Raw genomic sequence first — 17,453 nt, 5'->3', positions numbered from 1 at the left:
TTATTTATGAAGGGAAGGCCTTGCGGCCAAAATAGGGGAGGGGGAAATAAAAAAAATAAAACTCTTGCTTGCTGAAAGCTAGCGTTGTCTAGTGAAAACTGGATAAACCAAAATGCGTTCCTTGTTTTTTTTTTATTTATCTCGGTGAAGAAGTGATATATTTCTAAGCGAAGCCAACTATAGGCCGCTAGGGACATTTCTATGAATTCGTGAAACACCGCGCCCGTGGGTCAGGAATGAGTAAGTACCGGTATAGGAATGTGATCAGGTGAGTACCCTATAAGGCAAAGGAGGAGTTCACTGCGGTAAATTTACGGCGCAGGAAATTCGCAGGACACTCCGGTTGCATGCGCCTCATTATGTCATCTGTGTGTCGGTTATGTCTCGTGCACTTTGTACAGCATAGCTGGGTGCCAAGCTGTCCCTTTTGAAGCTGTGCTCATGTTCCGCCGTCTACTTTGCAGAATCGTTCTCGTCACACTAGCTCCATCTCATCCCATACTGAGAGAGAGGAAAGTAGTAGCAAAAGTAAGCTACCAAGTGAACGAAAAACTGAATCGCCTGGACAACCAAGTATCCGGGAAATGGAAACGGGTGAGTCTCAGTACGACGACAAAACTAAAAGAAAAAGAAAAACGAGTCGTCGCTTTATTCCCAGGGCCCACTGTACATAATTTTAAAAAATTATTTCTTGCAAGCACGGAGCCGGAATTTAGTAGTCATAACCTTTTATGTCGTTCCAGCTTTTCTTCTCCAAAACCATGTTTTGAATAGGTCTGTCTCCGTGTACCAGTCCCGGATTCCCGTAGAGAACACGTGGACGCTTTCAGAAGACATAACGTACCTAAAATTTGGTCGAGTCTGATGCGGTTAGGTGCAACTTTTTCCGCTGTCGAAAGTGGAGGTATTGTTGGAGGCAGAGTTTTTATTAAGGACTTTGATTTTATTACAGACGAGTCAGAAATATGAGCAGGAACATAGGTTTTCGAGATGCCTGCATTTTGGCCCGCACCCTTAAAAAGGCCCCCCTAATATCGCAATGCTGTTGGCAACAATATCTCCATTTGGCTTTTCTGGTTACGTAAACTGCGGTAGAATTCTTCTGAAGCACATAGTTTTATACCTGAACCTTATAAAATTTTTACATTTCGACATCGACAGGGATTTAATTCCCCCCTCTCCAAGCACCTGTCTTGTCTAAATCTATTCTGCAGTTCCCCAAGGATGTTATTTTCTTCCATCCATGCTTGAATTTCTTATTTTATCGCCTGCGATACGATTTTTTTCATTTCGTTTCATTTATTTGCTCCTTAAAGGCCCGAGGGCATTACATACGGGGTGGCTTGCGCCAATATATAAGAATAAACACAGTGAAAACAACAACAACAACAACACAATAGAAATAAACATCGGTTAGGAATAGCGGAACTATTGCGAACATGATGAACTTGAGAGAATAAAGAAAAAAAAATGCAACAACGGAATTTGCACAATTGATTCGGAAGGAGTATCACGGGAAGACTGACCGGTTCGTAGTTTCAAGTTTTTTTGCGAAATATTTTGCATGTAGGGCATGAGGCTATGTCATTGGGTAGTGAATTCGAAATTGCTATTGCGTGAGGAAAGCAAGAACTCCACTAGCCTCCGCTTTCGGCCACTAGCCTTTTGCGGCTATCGCTCCTAACAGTATTGTGTACATACTTCGCGTTTTATGGAATAAAGTTTCTCATTAAAAAAATAACTATTCGTTGATAATGTACGACACTTGATTCTGGAGATTGTGTCGTGATTGTCGTGATTGTGACGGGTAGTAAAAGGTGTGTAGAAGGCACAAGCGAGCGATAAAGCGGCGTGTAGTGAGGGTTTGGAGGTTGAACTCTTTGAGTCACAGTGGCGTCACACTGACAGTATGCGATTACTGTGATGTTATAAAACGGGTGGCACTGTATTGTACCGGTTGTAAATCGTGGGAAAGATAACATTGCGAGGCGTTCCAAATTGATGATGCTTATTCTAGCCTTGGTCGAACGAACGTTAGGTATGCAATTTTTTTTTTTTTTAAATCGGCAGATGCGGATTTAAGGCTGTAACGGGGGTAGCCAAGTGTGCGTAAAGCGTCTGAGCAGATGGATTCCATTTGGGACACCCATGACAACGATGACGTCAAATGAACTCCGAGGTATTTGTACGTGGTGGCAGGGGTACTAGTACTGATTTAATTGTGTACACGTGTTCAGCAATTGTGTGTTTTCGGGAGAGTGACGAGGCTTTGTATTTTTCGAGGTTTAATGGCATCAGGAATTTATCGCACCTTGTAGAAATAGTGTTCAGATCGTGTTGTTGTCGGATGGAGAGCGGACGGGGTTATAGATGACGCAGTCGTTAGCGAATAATCGTAATTTTGTTGTAATATTGGTCGGTAAATAGTTTCTGTAGATGAGGAAACAACAATGGGGATAGGCTTGCGCCTTGCGGGACCCCCAAAGTTACACTGGTGAGAGGTGAGCGTTGGTTGTTAGCAGCAGTGTATTGCATGCGGCCCTGTAAAAAGTGCTCGATCCAGCGTTGTATATTAATCGGAATTCCAAGAGAAGAGAGCTTAAGTAAGACAAGATTATGGGGAACTCGGTCAAACGTCTTGGAAAAATCCGGAAATATTGCACTTGAAGGTTGTCTTCCATGAAGTAAAAGATGTCATATGTAAATTCTGCTTACTGCGTTTCGCAGGAAACGACTTTCGAAAACCGTGTTGATGTGGATAAGAGAAGTTAATTGTTTCCAGATAATTCATGAGGGCAGATACTATTATATGATAGAGAAATTTGCATGGGACGCTTGTGAGTGAAATGGGAGGATAGTTAGTGGTGTTTGCTAAATTTTCCGTTAAAAAAAGCGGCACAACCTGCGCAACACTCCAATCATAGGGAATGATGCTAGATTCTAAGGATTGCGAAAATATAAGGAAAAGTATTTGACTGGGTAACAGAATAGCGTTTTTTTTCTTCAGTAATTGACAGTTAATTTGATCACATCCGTCAGAAGACGACAACTTAAGTTCTTTGATACGATTAAAAATTCCTTCACAGCTAACGAGGATAGCGGGCATCGTGCTTCCGCAAGTGTTTAAAGTGGGTGCAGAAATAGCAGCTTTACTAGGGTAAAAACGGAACAAAAATCTGTACACTTATCGTTCTTTATCGGCTCGTTGCCTTGGTCAGTAAGTTCAATTAGATTAGAGCCGGGTTTATTGCTAACCATGCGCCAACACTTGTTGGGGTTAGATTGAAGAATATTTAATAGGTCTGTAGAGAGGAGGAAAACACTTTATTGTCACCAAAAGGGCTCAGGGAGGAGAGGTGGCGGAAGTCCACAGGGCCTCCGTGACTACCAGCGCCCGGGTGGTCGCCACCTCCTGGGCGGCCAGATCCGTGCTCCCCAGGACCAGCTCCCAGTGGGAAGGCGTTGGGAGGGGGGAAGGGGGAATTCGGACATTTACATAGGGAGTGTCACATAGGGAGTGATAGTAAGAGTCCAATGCGAAGAATTTCGCTTTAGCTTCCTCTAACTCCTGAATGTGCTGTTTAGATGGTACCTGTGCCAGGCGTCAGAACGATTAGTTTCGTTTGCTCGTTTGTACAGACGTTTCTTCCGGTTCAGGAGTAATTTCAAATGCTTATTAAACCAAAGGTTATTAAACCAAACGAGGAGCTTGTCGAGTTGCAGTTGGAAGGCGCACTTTTGCGGAAGAATAAATTTGATTAGCTTGGCACGTGCGAGTAGTGTCGCCGCTTCAGTCTTCTCTAATGGAAAAATCTGCTCCCTGTAGTTTTCCGTTACACGCAAGAATGCTTTATTTTATTTTAAAATGGACAAGCTTTATGATTACAGGGCGCTTTTTGTTATCGAAATATCTACCCAGGCGATGAGCCCGTTCAATGTCATTTGGTTTCAGGTGAAGCTCGAACTAGTTAGCACAAAATTATAGAACCTCTTCTTCCGATTCCTTTAAGGTTTCTTTTTTCGCAGTCGTTAACGCCTAAGAAAAGAAGGTTATTGTGGTGCATGCGGTTATTCGAGTCGATGTGAGCGGCTTTCAAAACTTCGAGTTCCTGTTTGATCTGGGAAGTTTCACTTAGTTGAGTGATAGATGTTGGCCCGGCCTGTTTTAAATCTAGCACATTGATCCGGTTACTCAGCGATGATATCAGCTGGGCATGGGCAGCTTGAGCTGCCTTAAAGGAGCCATGAAGACAAAATACAAGTTAGGTTTATTAGAAATACTGCTTAGTCCCGATAACAATGATACCAATATCATCGCAATATTCGAACAAATAACGGAGATATTAAAGAAAACGTGTGAAACAGTCGCGACCCCCTAGCCAATTTCCCGCAACTTTTCTATGACGTCACGGAACCTTATTTGTGCGATTGGCGGCCGCCTAACTGACGTGTCGCGACGACACATGACTGGACGTCTGTAATGGGGCCTCTAGTTCCATTTGACCGCATCACTAGAATGCTAACGTGCAGTCAACGCACTGAAAATTATGTTTTATTGTTGGCCCGTATGACGTCATTATTGCTCATAACACATCACTGTGGCGCAAAATTTGAAAGTTTCTAAATACTTCTTGCTTTTTTTTCATTAAAAAACATCTTTTGGGGCTGTAATGGAGCTGAGTGAGATACTGAATCCTAGTTCTTTCAAATTACACGAAGTTGTATTTTCTCTTCATGGCTCCTTTAACTTGAACTAGTTGTGCACGAATATCTGCTTGCCCGTCTTCCAGTTTTTTGACAGCAGTAACCAGTGAGGCGATGTCATGCTTAAGGGGGCCCAGGGCGGACCCCTACGTCTCCTGACAGTAACAGCAACAACTCAGAGAGCAAGTGGCATACAAGCCCATCCATCACTTAGTAGGCGAATAACGCTATTGCACTGCAGGTTGTTGCGTGGGGCACGACACCGCGACAAGAAAACGGTTGATGCTTCGGTATATTTTAGAACAGTTAAGGTAACAAACCTGGAACGATAGAAGGGCGATGAACATGTTGTGGCGAACGATGTCGTGCCCCAAAGCGTGTGGCTCTCCAGCACATATATGCACTGTGACGAGGTCCCGTGACGGATGACGTAGATGAGGGAACATCTTGCCACGTGACGAGTTGAATCCGGGCCAGAACTGGTGGCTCAAGTTTTGTTGGAGTGCACGGGAATTTTCCAGGAAGCCGAGTGACGAATGCCGGGGTTGGGAGTGGTCCAGGAAAAAGCATGCTGTCGGGGAAATCCAGTAAGCCAGGGTTTGAAACGATAGAAGGGCGGTGAGCACGTGGCGAACGATGTCGTGCACCCTATGCCCCCTATACACGGAATCTATACACCTCTGAAGTTACTATGAGTGGTCAGTATGAATCAATACTGGCTTTGTTGCCTCTGCCTTTATATATGAAATTCATCCTACTTTCGAGCCAATCCTTCGGTATTTGTTTGGTTTGTATCATTTTATCTATTGCCCTCATAAACGATGCCTTACTTTCAGGTCCAAGCAGGTTTATCAGCTGCATTGGTATTCCGTCCGGGCCCACTGCTGTTTGAAGGGGAAACCTTTTGCTCTGCTTTTTTCCAATCAAGGTTGCTCGAACTTATTTCCCTTTCAGCAGTCTTCTATGGCGCTGCTGTTAACCGTGGTTGCGATGGCACACCAAATTTATTTCATCTAATCTGGGTCTGCCCCGCCTTCGACAGAGGCCGTGCGCAGCTTTTAGCCATTGGTCCGGTACCTAAATCCGAATCCGAACACATACCGTGACATACCGTGACATACGGCGTACGCCGTGTGAGGGAAGATCGACCAACCTTTGAAATGATTACCGAATGCGCTCTTGAGAATGGTCTCTTCAGAACGGTCTCCCCTAGAGTGCACCACACACTGCTCCATCTGCCCGGTTTAACTTTGTGTGAAAACTTAGAAGAAAAAAAAAAACGCGTGAAATGTGAACCCCATATGAACAGCGAGCCTTTGCATTAATATGCTGAGAACTGTGTGAACAGGGAGCATCGGCTGAACTGCTCTTTCCCCTACCTTCTTACCTCTTTCCCCCAGAGCATCTGGCCTCCTTACCCTCAATAAGGCAACTCTCTCTCTCTCTCTCTCTCTCTCTCTCTCTCTCTCTCTCTCTCTCTCTCTCTCTCTCTCTCTCTCTCTCTCTCTCTCTCTCTCTCTCTCTCTCTCTGTTATCTGTGCAGGCCTCCCTACCACTATTTCCCTAAACGTCTCACTAATCACTCGATGATTAGCGCCAGCGCCTGCTCTCCTACACGATTCCCCTCTTCATCAATAAGGAATTTTTGATGGATATTGTTTTTTGAGCTTAGTAAATTTACATTGTTAGCTGGGAGACTAGCGACATCTGTCGGCACGTGATCGAAGGGGAAGCGCTCGCCGAGAGGGTGAGCAATCTGTAGCCGATAGCTCTGCCGATACCAAAACGGGGCAGCTGACAATCAGCTGATCTGTGCCGACGACGTCATTCGTGTCTTGCGACAGGTAGGCCGTAGGCGGCCGCGCGAAACTGTAAATAACGTCGAGGTTACAGTGAACTAGAATCGAAGTAGCGTTTTTGAGCTCGGTGGGACAGCCTCATATGTGCGCCGCCATGACGGTGTCCGCGCGTCCCGTTGCTAAGGCGACACAAATGGTTGTCGGCATGCGCGCCACGCCAGTGAATGCAGCCTATATAAAACACATAGGGGAAAAAAGGTTTAAACAATTGTGCAGAGTAGGAATATACAGAGATGTCCGCATTCAGGGAACTGAATTCTTTGGGGCGGAAGAATTTTTTGCTGCGTACCGAAGAGCCCTAACTGTGCGACGCTGTGTCTGCACAAAAACACGCAATCAGGGAAGTAAATTAGCCCATTTAATCGTTATGATAGGGTAAATAGAGATTACTGGCTGAGAGGAGCGCCCACTCAGATTAGCATTCTTTCCTCTACAATACCCCCGTTTTCAACAGCGGAAAAAGTTGCAACTTATTGCGTGAGGCTCCACCAAATATTAGGCAGGCTTCGGCTTCTGAAAGTGTCCAAGTATTCTTTACGGGGGGCCGGCACTGGTGCACTCTACGTATGACGTTCTTGCACTGTCTCCGTGTAATATTAGCGTTACCATGGTTGGCGCATGCGGCAGCGCTGAGAGCTGGTGTGACGAGAGTGCAGGCAGGATGCAGCAAAACGTATAGCACGCGCTCGCGCTTTTGCCATTTTTCTCGAAGGGGTATTTTCGCAGAAGGGCAATTTTTGCGTGCTTCCAGGACTGGGGTAGCACGCTGAGTCTCTGAAAATGGCTATAGTATTTTGTGAATCTTTGGGTGGATTGGTCGTATATACGATGGAGCACCTTATTCGCGATGCCGTACTCTGGGCGAATGTAGAAAAAGGCAGCTCGTACCGCCGCTCCCGTAATTTCGGCATCTCGTTCAGCATTAGCTTCCCCTGAATAGGGCGCGAGGGTACTACCTAAAAACCAATGAAAATGACACATACGGGGAGGGATCAGCGTGTGGGGGGGGGGGGGGGGGGCGGTAATGTCGCTTTTTAAGCGGGGTCATCTGCAGGTGTCTCTTTTCGAGTGGTCGGCCGTCGGTATTTCCGTTAAACCGACGAGGGAAGAGAAGGGGTGGGGATACGAGTTTTTTTTTTTTTTTGCTGTTTGCACCTTTTTTCCCCCTTTTACTGTCGGCTTTTCAAGGTAGCGCTACTGGTCAGCTATATGCAGCTTGTTTTAGACACATTTTTAACGCGGAGCGTACGTGGGTGGCCCCGTAGCGCGGAAGAGCCGGCTTTGTCGGCGGCGTCAATCGTGAGCGAAAAATCCCGTGCTTTGCGGCGCCTACTGCACCACTAGGGATGGCAAGGCGGCGCTGGCCCAGCAGATGGCACGCGGGCAGGAGCGGAAAGTTCTCACCGCTCGGGACGCTTTCTCGCGATGCATGCAAACGGGGCCCGGTAACGGCGTCGCGTTCCGCGCGTAACAGCGAAGCGTCCTCCCATTTTCCTTCAGTTGCTCTTATGACAAGCATCGTACTAATTCTGTTGTTGCAGGGCGGTCAAAAGCTTCTCAAGGAATCAGCGTTGTGCATCGTCACGTGCCAAGGCGGGGAGACGTACACGGTGACAAGCATGGTTCCCGGTAGCCTGGTGGAGGTCAACGATCACCTCACCACTTCGCCGGAGCTGCTCACCGAGAAGGTAGAGGGTGCTTTCGGCTGTCCTGTCCGCCCGCAGTCACGGCCTGGAAGCTGACCCTGTCGCCAACCTGCATAATTTTATCCAGCAGGTGACGGGTGTGAGCTCACATGAAATATAAATCACGTCTGGGTTTCCGTCTCAGCTGGTCTGAATGAATTGAAGGGAAGGTTTATTGACATGGGAAGATGTCGGCCCCAAACACTAATATGTGGCCCGACACTTTCCACCGGAACAAGGGTATGGGGGGAGGGGGGCAAAGATGAAAAAGGGGAGGCAATAAATTTCAGTTCTCGTCCGTCAGGACGGCGCCGCCACGTGTCGTGTCGCGTGAGGGACGAGGCAGACTCTGAGTCCAAGCTGTGTACACTTTATGTACAAAATTATATACAGTATATATACAGGACAACTGGAACAGCCACAGTGGGCTTAGAAAATGCTTGCCGGTGTCTAGCCGGCGCGGCGGAACTCTCCCAGTGGTCTGGGGCAAGTTGGGCAGCCGAAGACCCCCTTCCTCTCGGCGGGCCGAACTTGTATACCCCCGGTGAGGGAAGGGGAAACGTTAAAGAAAAAAAAAAACTGTGGTTGGTTCCTCTGTCATAGGAATCGGTGAAGCACGAAACTCAAATGTGCAGCGAAATCTGCAGCGACGTTTTGCTAGGGGGTCGCTTCTGGAAAACTTGGCGAGTTTCGTTGTAAATGTCGTCAAAAGACGATAGTCTTTGTAGACATTTCTCAAGAAAATGCCCCCCTTTGCTTTCCCGCTCCTCTCAAGCTGTTCCTGTTCCGTCGCGCTCATCCCAAGGTAAACACACTAAAGGTTTGCTCAAGGCAATTTGAATTTACCGCGTTCCACTGCTACAGGCCTGCTGCAGTACGGCGGAGACGCGCGTGAATAGACGCGGCCGACTACAAGGTTTATAGAACCGCGTGGCCGTGCTCCACGTGCGTTCCAAGCAGAACGTGGAACCTAGCTAGTGGAACCGTTCGTTGCTGTTGCCGCGTGATTTTTAAAGACGATAGTCTTTCTTGGGCTCCTTGAACCCAGAAATTTTGGTCTGTCTGTATGTCTGTCTGTCTGTGACTCGATGCAGCCACCCGGTCAAAGTAAAACAATGCCTGCACAATAGTCTTATATAGTCCAAGCTAAATCTACCCGTCTGAGTCCGGTGTAATGTTCATACTTGTCAACATTGTTGAAAAAGAACAAGACACTACGCAAATATAAGACAACAAATTAGTACAGAAGTGATATTTGCAGTGTTCCTTTATAAAAAATCATACATGCTTGACTTTTGCGAAATTAAATACTTCATCAACGGCAGAAAAAAATTCACCCCGCCGTCGCCTGCTGTCGCCCGCGCCACTATAGCTTCTGGCGCCATTTTAAGAAATCAACCGGCAACAGTTACGAAAGGTTCCACTAGATAGGTTCCACGTTCTGCTTGCAACGCACGTGGAGTAGGGAAACGCGGTTCTATAAACGTTGAAGTAGGGCGCCTCGATTCACGCGCGTCTTCGCCGTACGGCAGCGTTGGCATCGAGACACCCGGTTTGGAGCAGTGAAACGCGGGAAATTTAAAATGATTTAAGCAAACCTTTGGCGTCTTTACCTTGGTTGGAGCGCGACGTCGCGCAAGAGGAACAACATTAGGGGTGAGCGGTAAAGCGAAAGGAGACATTTACTCGGCAAAAGTCGATAAAGACTATCGTCTTTTGACGACATTTGCAACGAAAGGAGCAGATACGCGGCCAATTTTTTATATGCCGCCAGTAGGTGGCGCGGGCAACAACAGGCGGCGGTTGGTTTTCTGCAGTAGATGTAGAATATCACTTGCTATCGAAAAACCAAGCATCCACGAATTTTTTAATAAAGGAGCACTGTAAATATCACTTGTGTATCAATTCTCGGTCTTATATTTGCGTAATGTCTTGTTCATGTTCAATAAAGTTGACAAGTATGAACATATATACCGGGCTTAGACGCTCACATTTGGTTGTGAGTATATAAGACTATTGCGCCCTATACATTTTACTTCGGCCGGGTGGCTGAATCGAGTCAGACAGACATACAGACATACAGACATACAGACAGGCCAAAATTTCTGGGTTTAGGTAGCCCAAGAAATCTTTAAAATACGACCACTTCGGTCCTGCTCCGTGGCGTATACGGCAAACGGTGGCGTTCGACGAGCTAAGCTTGTGGAATGCGAGAGGTAGAATTTGTAGCTTGAAGCGTGCACGCGCGAACGCGTTCCGTTTCCCGCTGGCGTTTCTCTTCGCATCAAATCAGTCGGCGTTCGCGCCATTCGCCCGGTGGCGTCGCTGCGACGCAGCTTACGCCAACGGTCGGCGCGTGTTAGCATCGTGATGCACTACTTCGCTTTATCTCTCCCACACGGCAGCACCATCCGTGTCAATGAAACTTTTTTTAGGTGCGGAGCACCTTAGGACCGCACAATGTCCATCCGCGTCCGTGCGCTTAGCATTTGCAATCGCACAAAACCACACAGGTACTGGCAGGGTTCGAGCCTGTGTCTGGTAGACCAGACAGATTTAGTGTCAGTCGTCTTGCCCATTGGACTACGACCGTGAGTTAGTACCCGAGAGTCAAACGGCTTACCCCCTCGCCTGTAACGGTGCGGAGTACCTCAGGACCTCCCAATGCCCTTCCGCGTCCATCCGCGCGCACACCACCATCACGCGAAAATCAAGCTGAATTCGATTTGGGCTGTGAGTTGCAGTTTCATTTAGGGAATAATCAAGGTGCAACTCACTGCTCAAATCGAATGACGGTCGGGGCGCAAATCGGATGTCACTCGGGGCGCCAGTTGGATGTCATTTCGAGTCCCCGCTCCGCACCCTCGCCATCATCTATGGAGTGGAGATGGTGCCATTTCTCTGGCGTTTCTCCTGTTCGTTGTGCTGGCGTCATTTCCGTGATGGATGTGACGTCATCAAAATGTTGGTGTATCCGGGGATACAACACTTTCGTGTTAAAACAATAAACGGCAAGGCATGCATTGAGCGCTATCCGACTTCAGTGACATAAACGCGCGGGTGGCGCGCGCTCCACCGAAGTGGCCGGACGCAGCTCCGCTCGTTTGCGCGCGCACCGTGCGTCCAGGCGGCTCAACTGTCGGCAGCCTCTGCGGCGGGTGTTGACGTGCCCGTATTAGCGTCCTGGAGGGCGCGGGCAGTACCATGACCTCCGGGGTCGAACCTTAAGCAATACAGAAAGACGGCGCGAGAGACGGCAGCCACCCATGGGCACGTCTATAGCGAGCAAAGGGGCCCAAGAAGCAATTTTGCACCGCTAAATTCACATTGCATGAACGATGCTCACAATTAACAAGAGAAGAAGAAATCCGCGGTACGCGCCTGTCTGCGGCATAAAGCTTGCTGCACAGAGAGGTTCCGGCAGGATACACTAATAGCATAGTTTCACATGTTCTCTGGATAACGGTGTTGGTCGGTTGCTAAGAACACTTACTCTTGCAGTCCGGGGAAAAACGTATTCCCGAAGTCTTGTGGGGGTTGTCGTTACAATTGCGTTTGTGGCAGATACGTGGTGCTTCTTTCTTATCTCTGCAGAGAAAGAATTTGCTTGTGCTGGCGACACGAATGCTGGTTTCTAAGCCTGGTAAAATGCCGAGGTGGGCGTGACCCATGTGTGGATACCGACTCACTGAGCAACAGGAAATTATCACCATTTAGTTACTGGTTTTGGAGCATTTTACGAACTAAGAGCAGGTCACTTCTAGAAATAGAGCCATACCTGTGGCCAGAGACGTCTGACAATTTCTTGGACCCAATGACTCAGGCCGGCTGGCAAAATACTGAGGCGAAGGGCCTGCTACCTCGCTTCGGGAAGGCTCAGTGGCTTGCCAATAATCCAAACTGCTGCATTCAGGTGGTTTGTAGCGCGCATCTTCATGTTTAGTGCTTGTCATTGCTGTGTGTCGGTAGCGTGTGCGGGATGCGGACACGCGTGCAGGCAGATTTCGAGTGCCGCTGTTTCCTCTTCCAGCCCTGGTCGCGTGGTTACATCGCCGTCGTCCTACCGCCGATGAAGCTGGACACCGCGCTGCTCGGGGCAATGCTGTCGCCCGAAGCCTACGTGGAGGCGAGGAGGGCGGCCATACCGGAGTGCTACGTTACGGACGCAGAAACGTTGCCCGACATGCAACCGCCTCTTGTTGCTGACGATGCCTGAACGGTTTCTTACCGCTTACCACGCGTCCGTGAGGCCCTGTACGAGTGGAATAATAAAAGTCTGCGACAGGATCGCGCCTTTTCTTCGTCCTTCGCATTTGAAATAAAATTACGAAGCGTTCAAAGCTTGCTTGCTTGCTGGTTGGTTGTCTTGGCGGGCGTCTAGCCGTTGACGGTCGAACAATAGTGTGAAAAGGTTGTTTGTCATCAGACGCAGAAGTTGTCACATGTGTGTCTTGGCTCAGCAGATTGTTCCTCACTCATATTAATACATTGTTTTATCTATCTACACCCGGTGACATTACGCTGATGCTGGACACTTAATCGATTGTTTGCTCTATGTACTCTTCAATCGCCGGCCATCCGAGCGAACCGCATTTTCACTTATTGATGCGAGTATGCGTAACTACAGATTAAAATTTCACTCTAATGTACTGCTACGTAGTTTTGCAGAAAGTGGCAGTGTGTATGTGTTATGGCGCAAGGGCGTCGAGGCCAGAGAGCGCCGGGTATAGGTGAGTGGTCTTCCAGTGAGCAATACGTATATGAATTGAATGTGAGGCAGCCATAAATAAATAATTGACGTGCGGGTGCAGAAGGCCCTCAGTTAAAACTTGAAGATGGTCACGATGAGAGATGAGGAAAATTACATCAAGTCGTAAAGAGCGCCGGGAACATGTCCCTTGCGCATGGCAGTGAACGGGAAGGGCCGGTCATATATGAACCCCAGAATCACGCTCGTTCCCGAGAAGGTCTATGAATTACGCACGGTAGCAAATGTTTTAAAAATCCAATATTGCGAGTGCAAGTTGAAGGGCGACTCTGGAAGACTTGACAAATTAAGATTTGCAGTGATCGCGACATATACACTAACGGAGATTTGTGCTGGCTACGGTGGGTTAAACGCGAAGATATAAAGGGCTTGACACAAGCAAACGCAACAAAATATGCAAACATACTATCAGATCTAACAATACATAGCACAAATCGAGTAAATACACAGGCACGTGGGAATTAGCTGATAAAATGTCGCTCGTAAAATATACTGTGCAGCACCAACAGGCTGTAAACGCGCAGTGGCGCAGTCGTGAGCTCTTCGCTGGGAGAAGCCGTCACCACTGAGGGTGTGCTCAAGATAAGAAGGGATCTGGCCTGCTTATCATCAGAGACGGCGGGCGTGTGACGCGCGTTCGCCAAAAAGAACGCGCCCTGGCCTCGAATGACAGAGCAGGAACAAAACGATACTTTTTTTAACACTCGACAGGGTACAGTACAACGTATTCTGAACGCGTGTTAAAGACAATGCTAAGATAAGGAATGCTAGGTAAAACAGGACGAGAGATACAGCTCTGTGAATATATTCGAGACGACGGGAGTCCTCGACGGGGCCCTGCTGTCTCGAACGCATAGTGTGGCCATTCTCGAAGGAGCTGAGTAGTGCTTGCGTTGCGACAAAAACTGCGATTCACGGCGAGGAGGCGCGGAAATCGACGTCGGAGACTTCGCTGGTGCGGTCTGGGGTGATTGGCGCATTTTCAGGTAAACTTCACAACTGTAACTGCATGTTTCGGAATAGCATCCATAGGGACGAGATGGGGTTGACAAACGAAAGCGTCCTCCGCAGTCTGCAGTGTCCCTATCCTGTGTTCCTATGCAGTGTCCCTCTTCAGTTTTCTCAGGCATTCTGCGCCCATACGATGCTGTCGAGGGCGTGCCGGGTTCTGGATGCTTCTACGTTCGTCCAGACGGATGTGAGAAAAGACTCTGTAGCGAATGATGAAGATAGAAGCGGAATAATAGGGGGTATGAGCGCCTCTGAACCGAAGGTCCACATGGTCTGGTGATGCCTGCTGCGCGGCCGGATCTACTGCGCCTATAAGAATGAACCCATAGCGGACAGCATTTCGCGCAAAGTCGAGTCAAGCCGGGACGTGAGCACGCAGGGTGCGGCGTAGAAATGTCGCCGCATGTGAACTGCGCAGGGAAAGTCATGTGAAGGAGGGCACATGAGTGTGGCCATGTTGGATGCTTGGAAGCAGGCAGAGGCAGCGCTGTGGGATTGTGCCCCTATCACTGCCAGCGTCTGGGTGGTCCGTTCACACACCTCTGGCGTACTGTGTGGCCCGGTGTTTTTGGCACCGCGCGCAACGTCTACTGTGATGGCGAACCCCGAGCGCCGTATATTCAAACATATCTGCGCTGTTCGTGATAGGCCTGGTAGCAAGAGGTTTAAATTTACGGGCGCCGTAGCCTTAAACTCTAGCGGCGGCACTGACGGCGGCGCCCGCGCTGTTCGGCCGGACCAACGTAGGCACTCCTGGGTGGGTGGACGGCTGTAAGAAGTAGCCCCGTCAGCTACTTGGTGCGCTCATGGGCGGAGTGCCCGGTTTGTGCAGGCATGTCTAAGGCACGGTGACTGCAATGTTGGTGGTCGTCAGGATTGATTGCCAAGCGCGCTTGATTCGATATGCCACAGGATGCCGGCGGGGTGGTCCGATAAGAGCGCGCGGTCTCTGAAGAAGTGGGCATTACGACGTTCGGCATGCAAGCTGTCCACCAGACTAGTGAGCGCCAGTCGGACGCTCTCACGAACTAGGGAGCCAAGAGGACACAAACATTTAACGTCGCCTGAAGAACGAGTGGCAGCGCGGCCGTAAGTCTGCCGCCCCACTCTATAGGATCCGCCTCGCGTTGTCTCCTTCGGGGTGCCGGACGTAAGAAGTGCATCCTCTGATAATGCACGTGGCCATGCATGTGCGGGTCATCCAGTGGTCGCTCTCCGGCGTGGCGTATTAGTTATATTTTGACGATCCGTGGTGCATTTAGGGCGTGCTTGGATGGCGTCCCCAAGCCGCAAGCGTGGATAGGTCAGCATGTCGGCTGAGCTCTTGGAAGCGAGTGTGGCGGGGGAAACCAGCAATGGCCCTCAAAACATCGCTATACATTACCTCAAGCTGCTGGCGTTGGCGCTGGGTCAGGGCGTAGCACATTGCGCTGTATACACCGCCCGTAGGCGAGAACGGCCTGTACGAGACGGCGGGCAATATCCTGTGAGGCGCTGCAAAATGTGCTGGAGGTGCGACGGACCAAAGCAGAAGTCTGCGTCATGTGGGCATCAGTTGCTATAGCCACTCTTGGGTTCCCCCGTGGTCATGATCAGGTGCGCCCAAGATGCGTAGCCAGCCCTCAGGGGCAGGTTGAAGAGGCTGCCCCGACATGTGTAAAGGTCTGTATACCCGGGCGCGGTCGATAGAAGTTCCTCGCACTACAAGATAAGTTTTCGCCAAGGCCACCTCCATGCCAGTGCGTCTTAAGAGCGCTCTGAAGGCATCGTACTGCAACTGTTGTCGGGGTCTGTCTGTCGTGGGAAGATCGTCACACCATAGGTGTAGGCCGTGATGTGAAACCCAGGAAAGGAAGCAAAATATTTGGTGCGCGGAGCCTTAAAGGAGCCATGAAGAGAAAACACAAGTTTGGTTCATTCGAAAGATTGCCTCGTTAGAACCATAACGACACCACTTATAACGCAAACTTCGCTCAAATAAGCTACATAATTAGGAAAAACGGGAATGGTCATGCGACCCACCAGCTCATTTCCCGCAACAGAACCTATGCCGTCACATGGGCTAAGCTCTGCGATTGGCGGAGGCCGGCAAAAGCAAACGCATGTTAGGCAGGGCTTACAGCTTGCATAGCGAGCTAAATGCCCGTGAAACATACTGCACATTCTTTTTATGACAAAGAACGGTGGAGTAAACGGTTGAAGGTCCGAACGAACTCGCAAGCGTGTGCGCCAATGCGTACGAAACTAGCGCGCCGGCCGAGTTCGACATCTCGCCGTCGCGCAGACGAATTTTCGGGTTCGAGGCTCTTCGGGGCCAACGAACCGTTCCAGCACGCACAGCCGCGACCTTGCTTCGTATCGTAATCCCTTCACAGGAGGTTGGCCGTCATATCGCCAACCAGCAAAGGTAAAAATAGAAACGAGGGGCGTAAGGAACAGCAAGAAGCGACGAGATAGTGCCAGTCGTCGCGTAAGTTTCGAATGGTGTTGGTTTGCTGCTGTCGTTACGAACTCGTTTCCAGTTTACAACCACGGAAAACTTCAGTTTGTTCGGTTACGGCAGGGACCCTTACGTTAGCTCACTCCTGGAACATGCTGGCGCTCGTTGCCGACTTCGTCAAATCGCTCTGACCTTGGGGAAAAATATGCCGTATACACCGCGCATTGACGCTCGTATCTTTCTGGTCGAAGCAGAGAGCTCGCGCGAACGGCTTTCCATACACGACACCGGCCAACTGGCATAAGTGATACTGCTACTGAAATTGAACTATTATTAACCGTAATCAAAATACGGCACATACGTACCAGTCTATATTCGTCCGTCGCGACGGGGCTGACGAGGCAGCGGTGCCGACGGCTGGGCGTTCGTCTGTTGTGGCTATCGCGGAATGGTCGCTTTCACGTCCACCGCTTTTCCCACAACTCTTGCCGCTCGTGCACTTAGAAGCATTGAGCGTTTTTGTGGTGTGAGGTTGTTAAATGCAAGCCCGAGCTCCTCGGCGAGAGTTTTGTTCTCCGGATCAGGCGATTCCATGACTAGGGCTGCGGGTGCACTAGGTTTTACTAGTATTTTTAAAATGGCCGCCGTCTCGATCGACTCCCGCGTGTGGGTGCTATATGGAGTCGACATACTAAGTATCTGTTTCATGGACCGGCTCTATGACGCCATTGTACACGTCACGGAATGTTCAATTTTAGCGGGAGATTTAAAATTTTGGCTTAAATTGCCTTATTTATCAGTGAATAAAGCATCATTTGCTTCCGGGAAAGCGCTTGGGGTACTATGAAACACCTAATCTTTCGAATAAAACAAACTTTTGTTTTCTCTTCATGGCTCCTTTAAAGGGCTGGTGAAGTGGTTTTGAAAGTGGGTAAATGTTTGTTTTTTACAATTAGTATGTTGGATAGTTTATGACTGTAAAAAAA

The 17,453-nt window shown here is 49.0% G+C and overlaps 1 protein-coding gene across 2 annotated transcripts in view; it reads left to right on the top strand.

The window, feature by feature from the left end:
• LOC144170822 (protein Abitram) overlaps positions 1-12,593 on the top strand; it is a 52,066-nt gene extending 39,473 nt beyond the window's left edge. For both annotated transcript variants that reach the window (XM_077700839.1, XM_077700840.1), the window contains 3 exons: positions 465-594; positions 8,105-8,251; positions 12,279-12,593. In XM_077700839.1, coding sequence (XP_077556965.1) covers positions 465-594; positions 8,105-8,251; positions 12,279-12,464 — 463 coding nt within the window. In that variant the 3' untranslated portion in view covers positions 12,465-12,593. The remainder of the gene's footprint in view (positions 1-464; positions 595-8,104; positions 8,252-12,278) is intronic.
• The last annotated feature ends 4,860 nt before the right edge of the window (positions 12,594-17,453 follow it).

The sequence above is a fragment of the Haemaphysalis longicornis genome, unplaced genomic scaffold, assembly GCF_048455015.1.
Source record: "Haemaphysalis longicornis isolate Haplotype H1 unplaced genomic scaffold, Haemaphysalis longicornis Haplotype H1 scaffold_2, whole genome shotgun sequence".
Taxonomy (NCBI): domain Eukaryota; kingdom Metazoa; phylum Arthropoda; class Arachnida; order Ixodida; family Ixodidae; genus Haemaphysalis; species Haemaphysalis longicornis.
Note: the sequence above shows the minus strand (reverse complement) of the source record. Positions and strands in the feature narration are given on the sequence as shown.